Source organism: Physcomitrium patens, chromosome 2 (genome assembly GCF_059467195.1).
Source record: "Physcomitrium patens ecotype Gransden chromosome 2, ASM5946719v1, whole genome shotgun sequence".
NCBI lineage: Eukaryota > Viridiplantae > Streptophyta > Bryopsida > Funariales > Funariaceae > Physcomitrium > Physcomitrium patens.
In genome coordinates, this window is record NC_143411.1 from 11,876,800 (window position 1) to 11,895,256 (window position 18,457).

An 18,457-nucleotide genomic window follows, 5' to 3' on the forward strand; every position below is an offset into this window, starting at 1 on the left:
TTCTTATTACCACTTAGTATTGCTGATTCAAGTAGATGCACCTTTTGCGACATCGTCATTGACGACACCACATATATAAGATCTCTCTTGTCTTCATATATTACTTTCGTAAAGTAATTAACACTTACATTGATGCGTTGTTTGAAACTTGATAAGTGTGTATTTCTATTGGAAGTAGTAACAGAATCTAAGTATATCATATCTTTTATCTCTTTAATTCTTGTCCCATTGTCGAGACTAATGCCTTTTCCAATTAAAGCTTTCACTACGCTTTTCTTGGTGTTCAACAATGTGCTTATAGCACCTATTGAAAGAGCCTCTGTTGATCTAGTGACAATCTCACGTATAGAAGCTTCTATATCGTTGCAGTACCATAAGAGATATGTTGATATATCATCACCAAATCCATTTCTTACTGTTGTAGTATCAACATTTAAGTAATAATCAACACAACAACTTCTTATAACGTTCTCTACATCTTCTATATGCTTTGATTTGTCTTCTGAGATTAAGTATTTGTACATGTCTATGCTTACAGAGGGTACACACTTGTTGCTCTTACCTACAAGAGCTACATGTCTGTAAACATGTATTGACCTTTCATCGACCTTTAAAAGTTCATGTGATTGACTCCTTACTGCTCTTCCAATTGCTTGTACTATTGTTGACTTGTTCCAATGAGGAGTAAGAATATGCACTTGTCTTACATTAGTTAAGCTTACACTCTCTCCACTGATTCTGCTACCGAGTAATATCTTAACATATTCTCCATACTTGTTCTTTGGGGATCTAAACCCATCTAATCTCTTTTCTGGATTGGAGCAAGCAATCGTATCTCCTGTGTACAACGTGTATCGCAAACCTTTATCGATCTCATCGATGTTTTCACCATCGTATAATTGGTATCCAAAGAGTTCAAATATACAACTCATCATAAACAATCCAATCCCTTTAACTTCCTCACAAAATACAAATGCTAGCATGTCTTTGTTGCTTTCTATTATGTCTAGCATCTTTGAGTACTTTCAAGAGTACAAGTGTAAATTGTCTCTTCTTAATCGCTGTACAACCTCTTCATTAAGCGTATACTTTATTTTATTGTCTTGTTTGATCCTTACAATCTTTGCGAATGCTTCAGCACCATATGTTCCATCCCAGAAGGTCATTAAAGAGCACTATATGGAGTTTCTATACACACTATCATCGAGATTGTTAATATCTATTTTCTTATATGCTTCAAGTTGATACCCTTTCATGCAAGACGGAACGACCTTGACTGAACAATCTTCTAGAGTTACTCCTTCTTCTATTACTTTTGCCATGTCTTGGTTGCTGTTGAGGTATGATATTCTACCCATTATGCTTCTTCTAAAGTCATCCTCGGTAGGAAAGAATGATGTATCAAATTGATGATCAACATCAAGTATTAAATTAAGAATAGATAGGATCTCTTCAGCTTTGTCTATCATAGGAGTTGCACTTAAAAGAAGTATCTTACAGTTCCTAGTGAGGTGAGATAATCTCCACATTTGACCATATACAATCTCTGCATCAAGGTCTGACATAGAATGCTTCAAATTATGAAGTTCATCCATTATCATTATCCTATTACTGAAGCTTGACATTACTTGATTATCATCTAATCTCTTTAGCTTGTTTGCAAAAGAGATGTACCTTTTTATTTCATAGTCTTTTACTTCTCCACCTAGCCACTTACGAATCTGATCCTTAAAGTTATCAGCAGATGTTCTACCTCTTACGAGTACGAGTGCTCTTCTTTTGCATGATTTATGAGACTCAACAACTGCTATAGATGTAAATGTCTTTCCTGACCCAACATTATGGAACAACAATAAGTTATTATATGGTGTCTGAGGAGACATAAATCTTCTTACAAACTCCTGATGAGGATACAGTCTTGATTTGTTTATTTTTCTTGTTTCATAAAATTCCTTTTTCTTCCATAGATTGTCAACAAAGCTATTATCTGATACAACAGGGTATGATGGAATGAACTCTTCCATGGTGTTGTTATAAATGAATTAGCTAACAGGGGTGCTTGTCGGAACGTTCAATTGTACCCTGTAAGCACATACATCATGGATTTCTTAACAGAGTTTATAAAGTCCAAGAAAGACTTGATTGCTAAGTCTCCTGAAGGATACGAATATGAGATCGAGATCAGACTGAAAGATGTGACAGAGAAGGAATTCATAGGACTCCCAAAAGTCACTAACATTATCACCACAGAGGAGACACTGTATTCAGTAAAAGGTAGTAGTACTGTTACAGTCAGAGAAATAAACTCTGAATTCTTCATCAAAGAAAAAATATCATCAAGGATAATTCCTAAGTTCAATGCAGAGGTTGTGCTATCTCTTGAGCTAAGACATCACAAGGAAGAAGGAATGGCACTAAGGATCAAGAGAAACAAAGAAAGGGGTACAATAAGCTATAACAAGTTCAAGATTGACTCGACCAGAGTTGTATCTAAAGCACATACTCATTACGAAATCGAACTTGAACTGCTAGATGATGATTGTGAGGTTAAGCTTTTAGAGCTTGCATTAGAACGTATCAGACCTTCTACAGTTCCACAAATATTCAAATTAATCAACAAGCTTGTACCTAGTCTTGATCTTCGAAGCTACAAGTTCCCAAAGCCTGTTGATATGACAGTAAAAGAGCTTACAAGGAATTACTCATCAGGAGGATCTGTATCCCTAAAGCTCGATGGTACAAGATCATTCCTTGCATGCTATGAAGCAACTGTGTATGCTATATCAACTAAAGGAGAAGAGACAATCATCGAATCAGGTGTTCGTGATTGTAACTTGCTTACTCTCTTGGATACAGAAGCTGTCAATGGTGTATACTATGCATTCGATATTATTTTACTGGATGGAGTAGTAGTTGGTAATAAGCCACTAATCGAAAGAGTAAGAATGATACCTCAAGTATGCTTAGCAATCAACAAAGCTACTAAGAAGAGATTAGTAGTTGCAAAGAGGCATTTCATGTTCAAGACATTCTCTGCATTCTCTAGACAGCATCAGATACTAGAAAAGCAAGTTCAAGAGAACAAGTATGATGGTCTAATATACACACACTCTCAATCTTATCTTGATCCTGTTATGAGATGGAAACCTCAAAAGACTGTTGATCCATTACATCAAGAAAAAGCCTTAATGGCATATAATAAGAAGGAAAATATAGATTCTGGGCTCAAGACATCACAAGATAGTACAGAACAAAAAGAAAATGCTATCTCAGATCCTGTTATAAACTCCAATGGAACTGTGACAACACTAAGAGAAAAAGAAGACAAGACGTATCCGAATTCTGTTGCAGTAGTAGAAAGGATCAAAAAGATAACAAGGGAAGAGAAGAATATGTTTAATATCTTTAAAGGATTAACAGAATTCTAGCATCTGTTCCCTGAATGCTTCCCACAAGGAACCATCACCCTTACTTGTGACAAATGTGTCAAATCTGGTAAGCACATTGCAACCCCTGGCAGTGCACGAGAACTAAGCTCAACAGTAGCAAAAAGATGCCTGCATCCAGCAGACTACGTTCTTCACCATCTTTCAATGAAGGTAACCTATCTGTGCACACGAAACCTAATGCTGTGCCTTCTCTAGGTGTTCAGCCAAAACCTTGGATGCGAACTTTGACACTGTCAATCCTTCATCCGCTGCAAGTTTTGCTAGACTCGAATGAACATCCGCATCCAGAAACAAGCCACCTCTTCGAACTGGTTTGCGAGGCCCTGTATAATTCTCGATGTACGTTTTACAAGCACCGAACCCCTGTTGCATGAACGATTCGAAGGGTGAAAAACCAACAATTAAAGCCTCCTCAACTAATAATTGAACTGCACTTGCAATCTTCTTTTCATCAAAGTGGAAATTATCCATCTTGGAATAATGCACAATGTCCCCTGGTTTCACAAATTCACACATGCTGCTTCTTCCAGCCAAGACCAGGCAGCAAAGTAGTACCTGTCGGTAAACAAAGTCACCGAAGCCTTCCTTCTCGTGCCTTTCACTCTTCCACATGTAGAAGACAGGTTCCAGAACCGATTCCAGCTTATCCAACTTTACTCTATCCATAAAAGTCTCTGCTAACCTAGTCTGGTTCGAAGCTCCACCCAGCCATATCTGATAGCTGTTGGGCCCATCACCAACCAACCCAAGCTCTGCCATGTAAGGGCGAGCACAGCCGTTGGGGCACCCTGTAATTCGCACCACCAACGATTCTGAAGCTTTCAACCCTACCTGCACGAGAGAGGAATATAGTATTTTTCAGAGTGATTCAACTGAAGTGAACGTGGCCACAGGAACCATCATTCTTCCTAATACTAATGTGTACTTACAATACCAGCGAAACTACAATTCAAATGCGCATAAAATACCATCGCAATCACCTTATCCATCATTGCTCGAACCCTCTTAAGAATATCGGGTGCTCCGCGTTCGGCTTCGGCAATTGCAAGCGGGCACAGCGGCAAAGCTGGGCATGCCATGGCTGTGATGTTCAATGGGTCCACAAATTTAGGAGCCTGGAGACGCAACAGCCACAGTCAAGCTCAAACCTTACAGAAGCAGATTTAGATCCTCTGACGTGGAGAACCTCTAGTTCAACAGCTGCCACAAATACGCAAGAGCTGTCACAATTGTGAAACAGCTGACCGGCCCATTCATTACTCACCAGAAGTCCAACATTAGCAAGCGCCCTGGTGATGCGCGCCTTCCACGAGGGTCGAACGTTGCATAGGATAAGATTTTGATTGGGGGTAATGTGAACATCCAGCTTGAACTTCTCAATCACCTCCCTGAGAGCCTTCTTTGCCTCGCCTTTGATCCGACCATTCTCAACATGCAAGCCGAAAAATACATTGCCGTCGCCCTGCAATATTACCACTTCAATAAGCGCTCCTGCATTGTACATCAAGTGCAGTACAGCATTCCTTCAAACCCAGACCAACTCTTTGCACCAAGGAAAACGACGATCACCTGTTCATGCCAGCCCAAGTAGCTTTGGAACTGGAAGGGAGGAAGCTCCTTGAAAGGTTGAATGTGCTTGCCAAAATACTGCTCCACTACTGTTTTGAATTTGTGAATTCCCCACTCCTCAACCACATATTTCATGCGAGACATTCTACGATCATCCCGGCGGCCATAGTCACGCTGCGTGGCCACTATTGCCTTCACAACGTACAGTATATCATCCTTGGATACATAGCCTAATTCGTCCGCCAGTCGTGGGAAGGTCTGCTCGTTTCTGTGCGTTCGACCCATGCCTCCTCCAACCTGAAATACCATAAATGTCAAAAGTGAACCTTTCACAATGTGAGTAAAACATTCATGTAGGAAAAATAAACTGGGGGAGCACAAAGTTGGTCAAAGCTTTCACCCTAAACCGGTTCGACTGGGGCTGGACGTACGAAAGTAAGCATAACCCTGCAATGAGCCATCCTAGAGGAGGAACGCCTAAAGTCCATCAAGTTCGGTCCCTACATAAATATTGTAGCCTTGTACGTCTCCATGTTCATCGCTGATTACGACAATGCCGATGTCGTTTGTCAATACATCAACCGAATTGTCGCCGGGTACAGTAACTGCAATCTTGAACTTTCTGGGCAAAAATTGGACTCCATAGATAGGCTCAGGGGAATTGTCGAAGTTCGTGCCATACGAGTTGTCATTGCGGGCAATTGTGACATCCTCGGGCTCATCTTGAGTGATCTTTTCACCGTCCACCCAGATATCATAGTATGCCCCAGCTTGGGGAGCCAAAAGCATTGCTAACTTGCTAGCCAGTTCCTGTGCGTGGACGTACTCCTTTGATTTGTAAGGTGCTGCAGGGGCCAAAACGTTTCTGTTCACGTCCCCACAAGCCCCGAGCGTCGACCCCAAATTCTTGATTATGCTGCTCATAACAGTCTTCAAATCGGTCTTTAGAACACCGTGAAGCTGGAAGGTCTGACGCGTCGTCAGACGCAGGGTGCCAATGCCATACTTGTCAGCGAGCTCATCCATGACCAAGTACAGACGGTTGGGAACAATGCCTGAAGGGTTTTTGGTCCTAAGCATGAACTGATAAGCCTTGTGACCCGGACCCCTCAACTCGCGGTTGTCTTGTTGGTAGCTCCCGTGAAATTTGATAAGCTGGACAGCGTCTTCATTCACATTAGGTGCCTCTGTTTCAAGCTCCTCTTTCAAAGGATGCCGCAAAAAATCACTGTTTTGCTTGATGATTTCCACCTTGCTCCGTTTCGGTGGCATCGTTGTCGGCGGTCTCACAGGCTGCAAAGCAATGACACCAATAATTAAGGTAAGCTCCAGGCTACTCTGTGAACCGTATAAAAGGATTCTAAACGCTCGAGATTTGAGAAGAGATTTATCGGTTCTTCGCAGGGGGTTCAGAGCACCAAACAAACAGCAGAAACGAGAGTGGCTCAGATTCAAGGTCATCTCTCAACGTCATTTGCGCATGACAAATTCAGCTGCATTGTAAAACACGCACTCGAAGAATGTCAATCAAGAGAGTGGACCGATAAAGAAAAAAAGAAAGAGTCTAAACTGAAATTCAATACATTCAACACAATTAATCATTTAGATCATCTTATACGGCCCGACGTTTCGCTTCGAAGAATGCAGACGTCTCGAGTCAGGCTGAGTAAGCGCCAAGGGTGAAATTCGACTAATCCCCTGGAAACATCGACTTGAGATCAGCCCACGACATCATAAACAAGCGACTAACAACAAGGCAGATGATCACGTACCGTAGCCACGGCACGAACGCGAAGAGTACCGACCGCAGCGCCTCTGCTCGACGAAACCTGAGCTTCATGCTCCCCATTCCTACGCACTCTCAATCCCGAAAAACTCGAAAAAGACGGTGGAGCAGGCGACTGCACCAACTCCGCTCCGCCAACAAGCGCAGAAAAACCCTGGGCCGAAGCCATGCCATGCACCACCGCAGTCGCCATGCACAACTAGAGCTCTTGACGCTACAATCACCACGCGATTGACCTAATCCTGCCCTTCCAGCGACGCGAAAAATTGCTAACTCTCCTCTGGAGATGCTTCACTGTCACCGTGTGCGCGATGAATCAAAACTGCGGGGAGACTAGCCAAGGTTTTGAACGGTCCCCGGCAGCCTCGTAGAGAAGGAGGACTGAGCAGATCGAAGCCTGTCGCAATCGCGGAATCCGCGTCAGCGAAACCGGAACGGCAACACCATCACCAACACCAACATGCATTTGTAGGAGAAGAGGGAGCGTGGCCACCGCGCCGCCGAGGGAGCCACGCGCGCTCTCCGAAAGGAATATCTTCCCATTTGGGAGTCCCCTCCCACCTTATCATCCATCCGATAACCTATGCACTCTCATCCGTCGTTCATCCCGTATAGAGGCCCTGCTTACAGGCCCCGTTGGACCCGCAACTGTTTCGCCCTCCCTCCACGTCAACGGCGTGAAGCTCTGAAGGGTTTAAAACGCTGAAACCTGGGTTCATTCGCAGTTTCGCCATGGGTCTTGACCAGCTGCGTTCGCCACCAAAAGCTTTGCGTGGCGGGATGATTTGCGAGGTGGATTGTAAGGTTTTCTAGTTCCTAAGAACCATGTGGGTGAAAATGGAAATGAAGGCCAGATGGACATGGTTCACGGCTGTATTTGCCCGTTGTTTGAGGATGATTCGCGACACCAATGAAGAATGAGGGGTGCATGTTGCTGACCTCAGTTGGTGGCGTTTCAGTCGGTCTGGTTCCAGTGCAAACCGAGCAGAAGCAATCTGGTGGTCGTAGATTTGTGTTTACGGGATCTGGAGACAGATTGGATTTGTGATTTTTCATTTTGTCCTATTCTTCCTACAACAATCAACCCAAGATTAGAGAGGTGGATCCGGTTCTCTGGGCACAGGTTCAATTCGAACGGCGGGCCGTGTGTTTAGAATTTTTCTTGGTGGTCGGATATCGTCGTACGCATCTGAAATTTTCTGGTGTTTGCACAACCTTGATGACTTTCGAGTTGTCGTTGTTAAAAGAATTAGATTAGGAGTAATTGGCTGTGTGCTCCACTTGTTGAGATCTGACTATGTTTAGACTAGGCACTCTTTTCACCTTCTTTGATGAGTCTTGGTCCTGCGCTTGTTTAGGCTCTTGGAAGATTTAGGTTGTTTTGTAGTGATATGGTTGGATGTTGTTTGAATCCTCTTCATTGTTGATGATGTGTCGACTTAGCATTTGAGACATTTCTTACAATTTTCTTAATTCTGACTGAAGGAATCTGTGTACATGGTATCAAAGCAGGCTGGTAGCGACCAGATTAGCAGCGCATTTAGTACTTGCTAGATTAGTAATCGATCAAGTCGAAAGCTTCCTGATAGTTACAAGCTGGTTAAGGTTGGCGATGATGGATCAGTGCTTCCAGCTACTAAGGACGAGGTCTTGGATTCCTTGGTCATTATGTTGGGAAATACCCTCTTATTCTTTAATCCTCGTGAGCGTGATTGTGGCGAAGACGAGGTAGAGGATGGCGAAGACAAAGAAACTGAGGTTCTTACAAAGTTTTTATGCGGACATGGTGTCCGTCGAGATGCGCTGACGTCCGGTCCATGGCTTGGAGATGTAACCATAGGTACGCTAACGGCAGGTGTAGACTTCAGTCGACCATTGAGACCAAAATGGAGTGGCAGTGCTGGAATCAATTTTCAACAAGCGGGAGCTCGAGATGAGCATGGTTCAGTGAAGGTTGTCGATATGTACGGTGGTCCTCTCACATTCAGTGGCCGAGCTTGTGATGACATGCTTGTGGCAAAATTGGAATCAGCTGAGAGTATGACGGTTTTGGAAGTAGACCAGATGAACCTAACAAAGTTCTTTGACAAGGAGGACAAATTTGATGGCGAGAAGAATTACATGCCTTTGTCAATTGTGGTTTAGAAAGGTCTTCACCAAGCTTAATTTTGGCAAGACAAAGGATGCCTAGTGGTACTACATTCGTGGTACTACATTAGTGATGGAGGAGTCAATCTCACTCACTCCTGTTGAGAAGCAAGAAAAGAAGAACAAGGCAATGTCAATCTTTACTTCCATAGAGAAGACAAAATACTTGTCAATGGCGAACAAGTACAAAGAAGATCCTACTCATGTTGGGAGCATTTTTGTTCGTGATATGGGGACAAATTTGTGTTGAACATGGATCCATAATTAGTGTTTAAGAGATCAATTCTATTGCAAAGAAGAGGTAAATGTAAATGGTTGGATAGCCTCTAATCAAACAAGTTTTTTCCTAATTCAATGTGAAGATTAGGATAATCTATGATTTAAATGAAAGGAATTGGATGAGATAGACAAGGTTTCATCTCTGTCATCAACACCTCCAAAAATCCTATAGTCAATGAATACAAACAAGAAAAGTTTAATTGTTTGAAGGAATAAGGTATTTCATCTATAGTAAAGACGAGTCTATTAGAGGAATGAAGAAGATGCAATGATTTGTAAACAAAGTTTTGCTTGTGAATAGTTGATATTTTTATATGAATAATTTGAAGGACTTAAAATGTTGTGCTAATTTTTTGTTGTGGTATTGTAGGTGAAGCTTTTGTGCTTAATGGTGTGGCTTCTAACAATGGCCATTTGTAGATTAGGTGAGTTATTATAGGAATGTTGTGGTCAATTTGTGTTGGCAATGATGAAGTATAGAAAGATAGTTGAACAAGTCAAGGAGAAGATTGTAAGATTGTTGGTTGTATCTCTTGACTACATTGTGGCATGAGATTTACAAACCAAGAATCACAAATTTTATGTGATTAGAGTAAAACAACAATCTAGAATATATATTGCTCTTAGTCATTGTGTATTGATCAAGTGACAGATTTTAGATGAGCTATTTTCAAGGACTTTTACTATTATATTAAGGCTGATAACTTCTTAAAGAATACATAGTTAGATTGAATAGTTTAAGATAGATGGCAAATTTGGTTTTTTTTAAGTATTTTAGTAAGTACATTTGTAGACTATTAGTCTCTGAAAATATATGATATTGTGACCTGGTTGTTTTTTACTATGTTTGTAAAGAAAATTAGATGAATTTTGAAATTCTTTGTTTTTTAGTGGAATATGAGGTTACAAAAGATCTTGATTGTACTTTGTTTGTCACAATATAATTTGATGCATCTAAAATTGATAAATTCTAATTTTGAATATAGTATTTTTAATCACATAGGTTCTTTGGAAATATCTATTAATGCTCTATATTCTAATTTGGTGGAAGATAGTAGCACACATGATTACTTTTTTGCACTCCACATAAAAGGTGTATAATTGATAGTGAATAAATAGCCTCTATATTCAAGTACACATTGCACAATCCAAGTAATGTCATATCAAACCTTTTGCTAAGTTTTTTTGTGAGTCAAGAAATCATAGATGTATGGTCACCAATTAAGAACAAATCACTAACATAAAGAATGTTTTTTTTATTTACTTTACAAAAATAATATAATTTGCCATCAAATGATAATTTTTTTATTTTTTGATGGTTTAGAAATTTGTTAATTTTTTGGAATGTAGCCTTAGGCGCTTGCTTGAGCTTGTATAATGCTTTGTTCAATTTGCAAATAAGATTCTTATGTCTTTTTTTTGATATCCTTGTTGTTACATCATATAAACCTCTTTCTTTTATTTTTCATTTTAAATGGTGTTTTTATGTCAAGTTGATGTATTTTCTTCCTTGTACTATCTATAAGTACAAGAATTGCTTTTATAATATGTTATTTTACAATTGGTGTGTATGTTTTTGCAAAGTCTATTCCATAAATTTGTAAATATCCTTGTATGACTAATTTGGCCTTAAATTGGTTTAAGTTCTTATTTATGCTTGATTTTTTCTTATATATCTTTTTATAAGTAATTTATTTTTTCTAAGTAAAAATTGAATCAATGACTAGGTTTGCATTTTTGAAATGCTATGCATTTCATCATTCATAGCCGCTTGTCAATTTGATGGTTTCTTAAGCCGTAAAGATCTATAGAGCATTAGGATTGATTGCATATTTTACTTTGGAGATATATAATGCATTAAAGAGCTATCAACTTGAGATTCAAGTAATTGCACTAATTTGTTGGAATGCAGTGGTATAATATAAAAGTTTTTTGTTAATGATAAATTACTTTGATTAATTAAAAGCAGTAATATAATTGAAAATAAAGTGCTGATTGGCAATAGCTAAGAAGATGATTTGAGATCTATCAAAAGAAATGGAATATATAATGAAGACTGAATTTAAGATTAAATAGATAATTTTGGTAGAAAATTGCATAGAGTTTTAGATTGGCCATAATCTGATCGTATGTAAGTCTCATCAATTTGTACGTCACAAGACATAATTATTTTATGTTCAAAGTAACAATAGCACTTATATTCCTCGATATATTGATCAATACCAAGTAATATGCATTTGAGAGACTTAGCATCAAACTTTAATTGTTGTTGAGTCAGACTGTGTACTTATATCTTTATATCAAATATTCTTAACTTAGAAATATTAGATTTAATACTTATGAATAATTCTTGTAGATCCTGTTTTTTAATTCCAAGTGAAGTCTATGGTTTAGAAGATAATATGCATGTTTAATAGCTTTTTATTAGAATTATTTTGATAATTTTCTTTCATGTAAAAAAATATCTTATGGATTTGTAAATAAATCTATTTGTGTGCTGTGAAATTATATTATTTTATAGGGTGAATGACTAGGACCATTGGTGAATAATATTTTTTTCAATGAAAAAATTATTAGAATGCATTTGAAGAGTATTTTCTACCATAGTTAATTCTCAATACTTTGATTTTTTTACCTGATATTATTTCTAATTATTATTTGAATCTTTTGAATTCTTAAAAAGATTGATGCTTGAATTTAATTTAAGCAACTAATATGTATGTAATTTAATTATTGATGAATATTACAAAATAACAAGCACCATTTTATGTAAGATATTTAAATGGCCTACATATATCACTATAAACAAACTATGGATGTAACATTGAAATAAATGTACTTTGGAAGAATTTATTTTTTGCATATTTTTCTAATTAAAAAAAATTGAATATTTTTTCTTTATATATATTAATCTTATTAATAAAAAAAATTCAAGATTATAAATTTTATATAATAATCAAAAGTTCAAATAGCCAAGATAACGGTGCTAAAGCTTTGATTGGCTTATAAGGCCTAATTGATTAGTTGTATATATCTTTGGTCTGACGATGCTTTAAGCATCAAGATAATAAAATCCATGCTTATGTAGCCATTGGCATTTTTATAATATAACTTATGATTTTCTATCACAAATAATACAAATAAACGTCATAAATACAAGATAAAAGCTATTGTCTATTATACAATTAATCAAAAAAAGGTTGGACTTGATACAAGGTATGTAGAGAACTTCTTTAATTTATTTTATTTCATTGGTAGGAAATCTAATAAAAATATTTTTTTTTCTTGAAATAATATGTAAATCTATGCTTGCAACAATCATAGGTGCTGCAACAATGAGGCATATATTTGAAATCATTTTTGGATTACCACCCATATGTTATATAGCTTTGAAATATAAAATCTAAGAAGTATCAAAAGAACTTGTGATATTACTATATATAAATGTAAAAAATTGAGAGATAGAAGAAGAACCATTGATGTTGTCTTGAGTAAGTCGATCTTAGTTGATTTGAAAGAAAACAAAACTTAAATCATATGTTTGGCATTGATGATACTTCCACCAAAGTTCTTTGAATCCTTCCAAGGTCTTTGTTTCTCCACAAAGTTAACTTGTAGTTTGGTTGTTTTGTAATTCAAACTATTGAATTTTTTTTGCAAAGACTTTATCTATTTGATAGTTTATTTTAGTTCATATTTGCTTTTCCAATGTTTAGGCTCCTTGCAGAAACAATATTGTTATTTGGACTTCAATTTATTGAGTTTTGAGCAATATGCAAGTTATTTATACATTGCTAGTTACTTGCCACAACTGTTGATTTATCTAAGTGATTGGTTGACTTACTTTGAAGATGTGAAACCTCAATAAGAAGGAAATAGTTTTATAAATTTGTAGTTCCTAATAGACAACATTTTACTAAAGGTTTCACATTTTAGATTCATTTTTATTTAAAGTTCTTCATCTAATAGCATAAATTTTAAGTTAGATAATGAAAGGAGCACATTATTACTAGTGAGGAACTTGCAAAAGAACTAATATTCTTTAAGTAGAGAGTGAAGTAATAACAATAATAATAATAAGTCTTTTGGAATGATAATTGTGATTGCCTTCAATTGATCTTTAGTGTTCTTCATGTCCTTGAGGTATACTTCTATACTTGTCACATTTTACTTTTTGTTGTAATAAGCTTCATGAGAAGCATAAGTCAATAAGAGCATATATTGAGTTTGCGCCAACTTCTAAAGTACTACCAACATTCATATAGGTCTTGAGATCAATATATGATTAGAATTATTGAATTCTTTATTGATTTTTTTGTAACATCTAGAGCTACCTTTATACAATCTATTTATAGATCATCAAGTGATTGTAATAAAGGATTGGTAAAAAATTGCTATAGATGATAACATTTTAGAATCTAAGTTATTTTAAATAATTAGAATTTTTTTTCTTTTTTTTGATTTTTAAGACAGCTTGTATCCAAAAGTGAGAAATCAATTTCTTTGTTGTGCTATCTAAGAATTTCACAATCAACAATTATGGTGATTGATTCAATAAAGCTTATGCTAGTAGTTGTGTTTTTTCTTATTTCACAATTCATTGTTTTTTTTTTTGTTATCAACCATGATGACTTGAAAGTATATAACTCTATAATATTCTACACTTGTTTGCTAAGTATATCAAATCATGAGGTGATATTTGGATTTATGCATCATCTGCTTTGATACCATATTGAATATGGATTTGTAATCAGTATCTAAAAGGTTGATTCTATTGCAATAAAGAAATAAATATAAATAATTGGATAGCTTGTCATCAAACAAGTTTTTGCTAATTGGATGTAAAGATTACATTAATATATAATCTAAATAAAAAGAGATCAATGAAATAGAAAATTTGCCTTAAAAAAGAAACTGCAACAAATTTTGAAGAAAGAAAAGGATACTATTGAAGAATATGTAAGAATAGTAAATGAGCTAGTAGAGTAGCTTGCACTATTGTATACTACAAATTTTGCTTTAAAATGTATTAGGTATTTAGTTGTAGAAGATAAAATAGAATTTACAACAAAAAAGTCATAACAATTTTAATAGAATCTTAAACAAATTCTAATTAAATCTTAATAATTTTAATCAATCTTTAATCAAATCCAAAAGAAGTCTTAAAGAAATTATAAACTAACCTTAAAAATATATACATATAATAAAAAAATCATAAAAAAATATCAAGAAATCTTTAAAAAATATTAAAACTAGAAACCTTAAATGAATCTTAATAAAATTCTAATATAATCTTAAATAAATATTAATGAAACTTTAAATAAATTCTAATGAAATCTTAAACCAATATGAATTAAATTTTAATTAAATTATATTCAAATCTTAAATTCTAATGTAATTCTAATGTAATATTAAATCAATCAAAACTAAATTCTAAATCTTAACTAAATCCTAATGAAATCCTAAATATTGATCTTTTATCGGCAATTTCTCCTTGCTGAACGATTAAATTGCTTCAAAATTTGAATAGTGTATAGAATTTTATATTCAAATTTTTTTCACCAATATTTGCTTCTATCTAACTTACAAATATTTTAAGATTATAAATACCCTTATTGATCCTAAATTTCAAATATTTGAGATCTTAATTCATTAAAACTTTCATATCTTTCAATCTAATTATTTATTTGACATCAAATTTTTTTCAAATACATTAAAGACAAGTATAATAATATACTTCTAAAATTTCACCTACAATTGTATTACAAAACTTACACAATATTCAAAATTGTAAACCATTGAAGATATCTCTCACATTGAAAAGTCCTCAAAAATTCAATATGTCTTCAAATCACATAAAATTAACTCTTAAAAAAAATTTCTTACCAATTTGGTTTTAAATTCTAGCCTTTGGTCAACCAAAAGACCATGGAATTTCCATAGGTGTAGAATTTTATGTTTTAAGATTTGATTTCAATCCTGGTTTATAATTGATCTTCTTTGGATATCAATTCTTGATATTTTGGAATAAATTTTCTTAAAACCTATTCTTAACTTCTTTTTAAAGATGTTCATATAATTTATTTTTTTAGTCTATTTTTTTATTTATAGCCTTAAAAAGTTAATAGAAGCCTCTTTTACAAAAAAGAAATATTATCACTAATTAATTTTTATTATCTCCTTATCTATTATCTATATTTTTGAGATAATTTTCTAAAATATTTTCATTTAAGCTCCTTTATAATATAATTTCTTCTTTTTTCTTTCATCTAATGGTTGTGTTACAATACAATAGTATTCATTAGAGTTGATATTGACAACAAACTTTTGATTTATTATTTGTTTTGTGAACTGCCTATTAATTGAGGCCTATTTGTATTTGTATTTCAATTTGACATGAATTATATTTCAGCTTGTATATATACAAGATTCCTAGAAATAATACAAACAATGGAATTGTAGAGGTAGGACAATAGAAAGAAATACAAGAAGAATTCTTATACAATTCTTTAAAATAAAATAAAATATTAAAGTAATTCTTTGCAAATAAGACTGATTAAGATATAAATAGTAGTTTTTCTACATGTTTTTAATTTTTTAGATTAAAAATTTCTTCCAAAAATTCAAAAAAGACTAATAAAAAATACTACAAGTATAGAAAGAATGATCATTTTGAAAGTAAATGTGACTTGAAGAAAATAGATGAATTCATTGCTTAGCCTTAAATATATACAACTAGCATAATTTAATATAAAACTCATGCACATATATTTGAAGTTGATTAAGATTAAAAGATGAATCCGCTAAAGTAATTTTGAATAACAAAGAAACAATTAAAGTAAATTTTATAGAAGTAGATACTTGTGGCCATAATTAGCTAATAGATTTAGGTTGTATGGAATATGCTTGCAAAGATAAAGCTAAGTTTTTCAATTCAGCTTCTAGTTCTTTAAATCCTTTTGTTACAATTGCAAATAGTAGAAAGCTATCTATTGTTGTTAGATGATTTATAAACATTTGATCATCTTAATCTCTTGAATTAATTCCATCAAATTTGTATCGACCATTGCTTAGTAATAACAAAGCTAAGTATATTTTTATATTTATCAATGACTTTTTAAGATATACTTGGATCCATTTTTTATAATTTATAAATAAAACATTAACTTGTTTTTAAAAAATTCTTTAGATAATTAAATTTTATTTTTATTTTTTTATTATTTCATGTCTTAAATATGAATATTGCAAAGAATATGTCTTCTTTTTTACTTTCTTGTTGTTACTCTTGAAAGATCCACCATTAGTTAATCATATCACATTCTTTTCATTAAAATGAAGTAGCAAAATAAAAAAATTAAACATTGCTAAAATATGTCTGCAATAATTTCATAATTACTAAATTTTTATTGCTTTTAGGCCTAAAAACATTAAAACATCTAATTACATTATTAATACATGTAGAACTAAATCTTTAAAGCTTTCTTTGCCTTTTGAAAAATATTTTGGCTAAAAAACTTATGTTGCTTATCTTAAAGTACTAAATTGTAATGATTATATTTATATCTTTGGTGCATCTTAAATAAAATTTCAATATGAGTTGTTTATCACTACTTTATTAGGCTATGATGAAAACTAAAAAGCATATATCATCTATAATTTGTAAAAAATATTTATATTTTTAATATAATATTTTTTAAATATCATAGGATATGTAAATTCTACTGGTGTTGCTTATATCTTTTTTAGCAAGTTAATTTTTTTATAGGAAGAGAAATAAGAAAAGAAAAAAATAAATAAATAAATAAATAAAAATAAAAATAAAAATTGAGGAGAGAAAATCAAAAGAAGACATAAAATCAAAAAGAGACGACATTGATTCAAAATTTGAAGTTTGCGACTTTTGTTGATGAGACACTTATAATAAACTTGGATAGCTCTTTTTGCAACAACCACTCAATAAATTTAGAGTGAATTAGAATTTAAGGTGCGTTTATTGTAGAAATATTAAAGAATATTAGTGATAACATCAATACAATGGATGCTTTCAAACATCTATATTTGAAAAAAGCTATGCAAGAATAAATTGTTTCTTTAATTCAAAATGATATTTAAGAGTTGGTGGAATTGCTTAGAGGAATGTACTATTAGCAAAATAAATCTTCAAGTCAAAACTTGTCATGTATTTAATACACCTTTGATTGAAGGTTAAATTAGAAGTTGAAGACCTAGGAAAAAGCCTTGAAATTGATTTTAATAAGACCTTTGTATTTATAGTGAAATAATCAACTCTAAGGAATATTATAGCATTGGCAATATAACTAGATTAGGAATTACATCAAATGAATTTAGTTACTACATTGGTGAATAGAACCTTCAAATATCTTATTTATATATAATAGTCTTTTGGATTTAAAAATAATAATAATAATAATAATAATAATAATAAAATCTAGTTTGCAAACTCAAGTGCTCAATCTATGAATTGAAACAATCATCCAAAACATGGTGTGAAGAAATTAATGGTTACCAAAGGAGCTTGGGATGGATTATGAGCTTGTAGATCTCAATTTGTATTTTCTCAAGAGAGACCAAGAATTGACAATTATAATGATGTATATAAATGACCTTCTTGTTACATTAATCAGCCAAAGAAAAGTAGACAAATAAAGTTTTATCTTAAGAAGAAATATGAGATAAAGAATTAAGGCATGGCCAAAAAATACTTAGGCATTGAATTTTATCTCTCCTTATAGAGGATGTTTATTCACTTATAAGCGTATTACTGCTAGCTAATCAAGAAATTTAGAATAGAAAATTCACATCCTAGGATTATACTGTTGCCAAAAGGACATGTTTTTTTTTTTTTTTTTTTTTTTTTTGCAAAGACAAATGCAAAAAAATGGATATGATAGATTACTGCTATGTTGTAGGTAAGGTAATCATTCTCACAACTACTTATCTTGGCATAACATATATGGTTGGTATTTTGAGCAAATATATGCAAAAGCCACAAAAACAACATGAAGAGCTAATTCTCCACATTTTGCACTATTTAAATCATACCAAAGACTATAAACTTTTCTATCAAGTAAAAAAAAATGTAATGTTGGATGGTTTATAAATGTGAATTATTTAAGGTATAAAGACACCAAAAGTTTATCTAGAGCTTATGTTATCAAGCTTGCCTTTACTTCCATATTCTAGTTAAATATAAGACAATTGATTG

General features: G+C 33.8%; 1 protein-coding gene across 1 annotated transcript; it reads right to left on the reverse strand.

Annotated features, from left to right (window-relative positions):
* Positions 1-3,372: 3,372 nt before the first annotated feature.
* Positions 3,373-7,231, reverse strand: LOC112278854 (sulfite reductase [ferredoxin], chloroplastic). The gene is made up of 7 exons (XM_024512709.3): positions 6,791-7,231; positions 5,523-6,311; positions 5,019-5,315; positions 4,714-4,911; positions 4,430-4,564; positions 4,005-4,280; positions 3,373-3,812 (listed from the first exon to the last, which is right to left on the reverse strand). Exons 1-7 carry the CDS (start codon positions 6,995-6,997, stop codon positions 3,624-3,626), a joined length of 2,091 nt encoding a protein of 696 aa, XP_024368477.1. The 5' UTR covers positions 6,998-7,231; the 3' UTR covers positions 3,373-3,623.
* Positions 7,232-18,457: the final 11,226 nt, after the last annotated feature.

Excerpts from the sequence above, each read along its gene's own strand:
- LOC112278854 (XM_024512709.3), bottom strand. The coding sequence starts at position 6,997 with ATGGCGACTGCGGTGGTGCATGGCATGGCTTCGGCCCAGGGTTTTTCT. Across the intron at positions 5,316-5,522 it reads TACAAGGCTACAATATTTAT|GTTGGAGGAGGCATGGGTCG; the intron begins GTAGGGACCGAA and ends ATGGTATTTCAG. Across the intron at positions 4,912-5,018 it reads ACTTGGGCTGGCATGAACAG|GGCGACGGCAATGTATTTTT; the intron begins GTGATCGTCGTT and ends GTAATATTGCAG.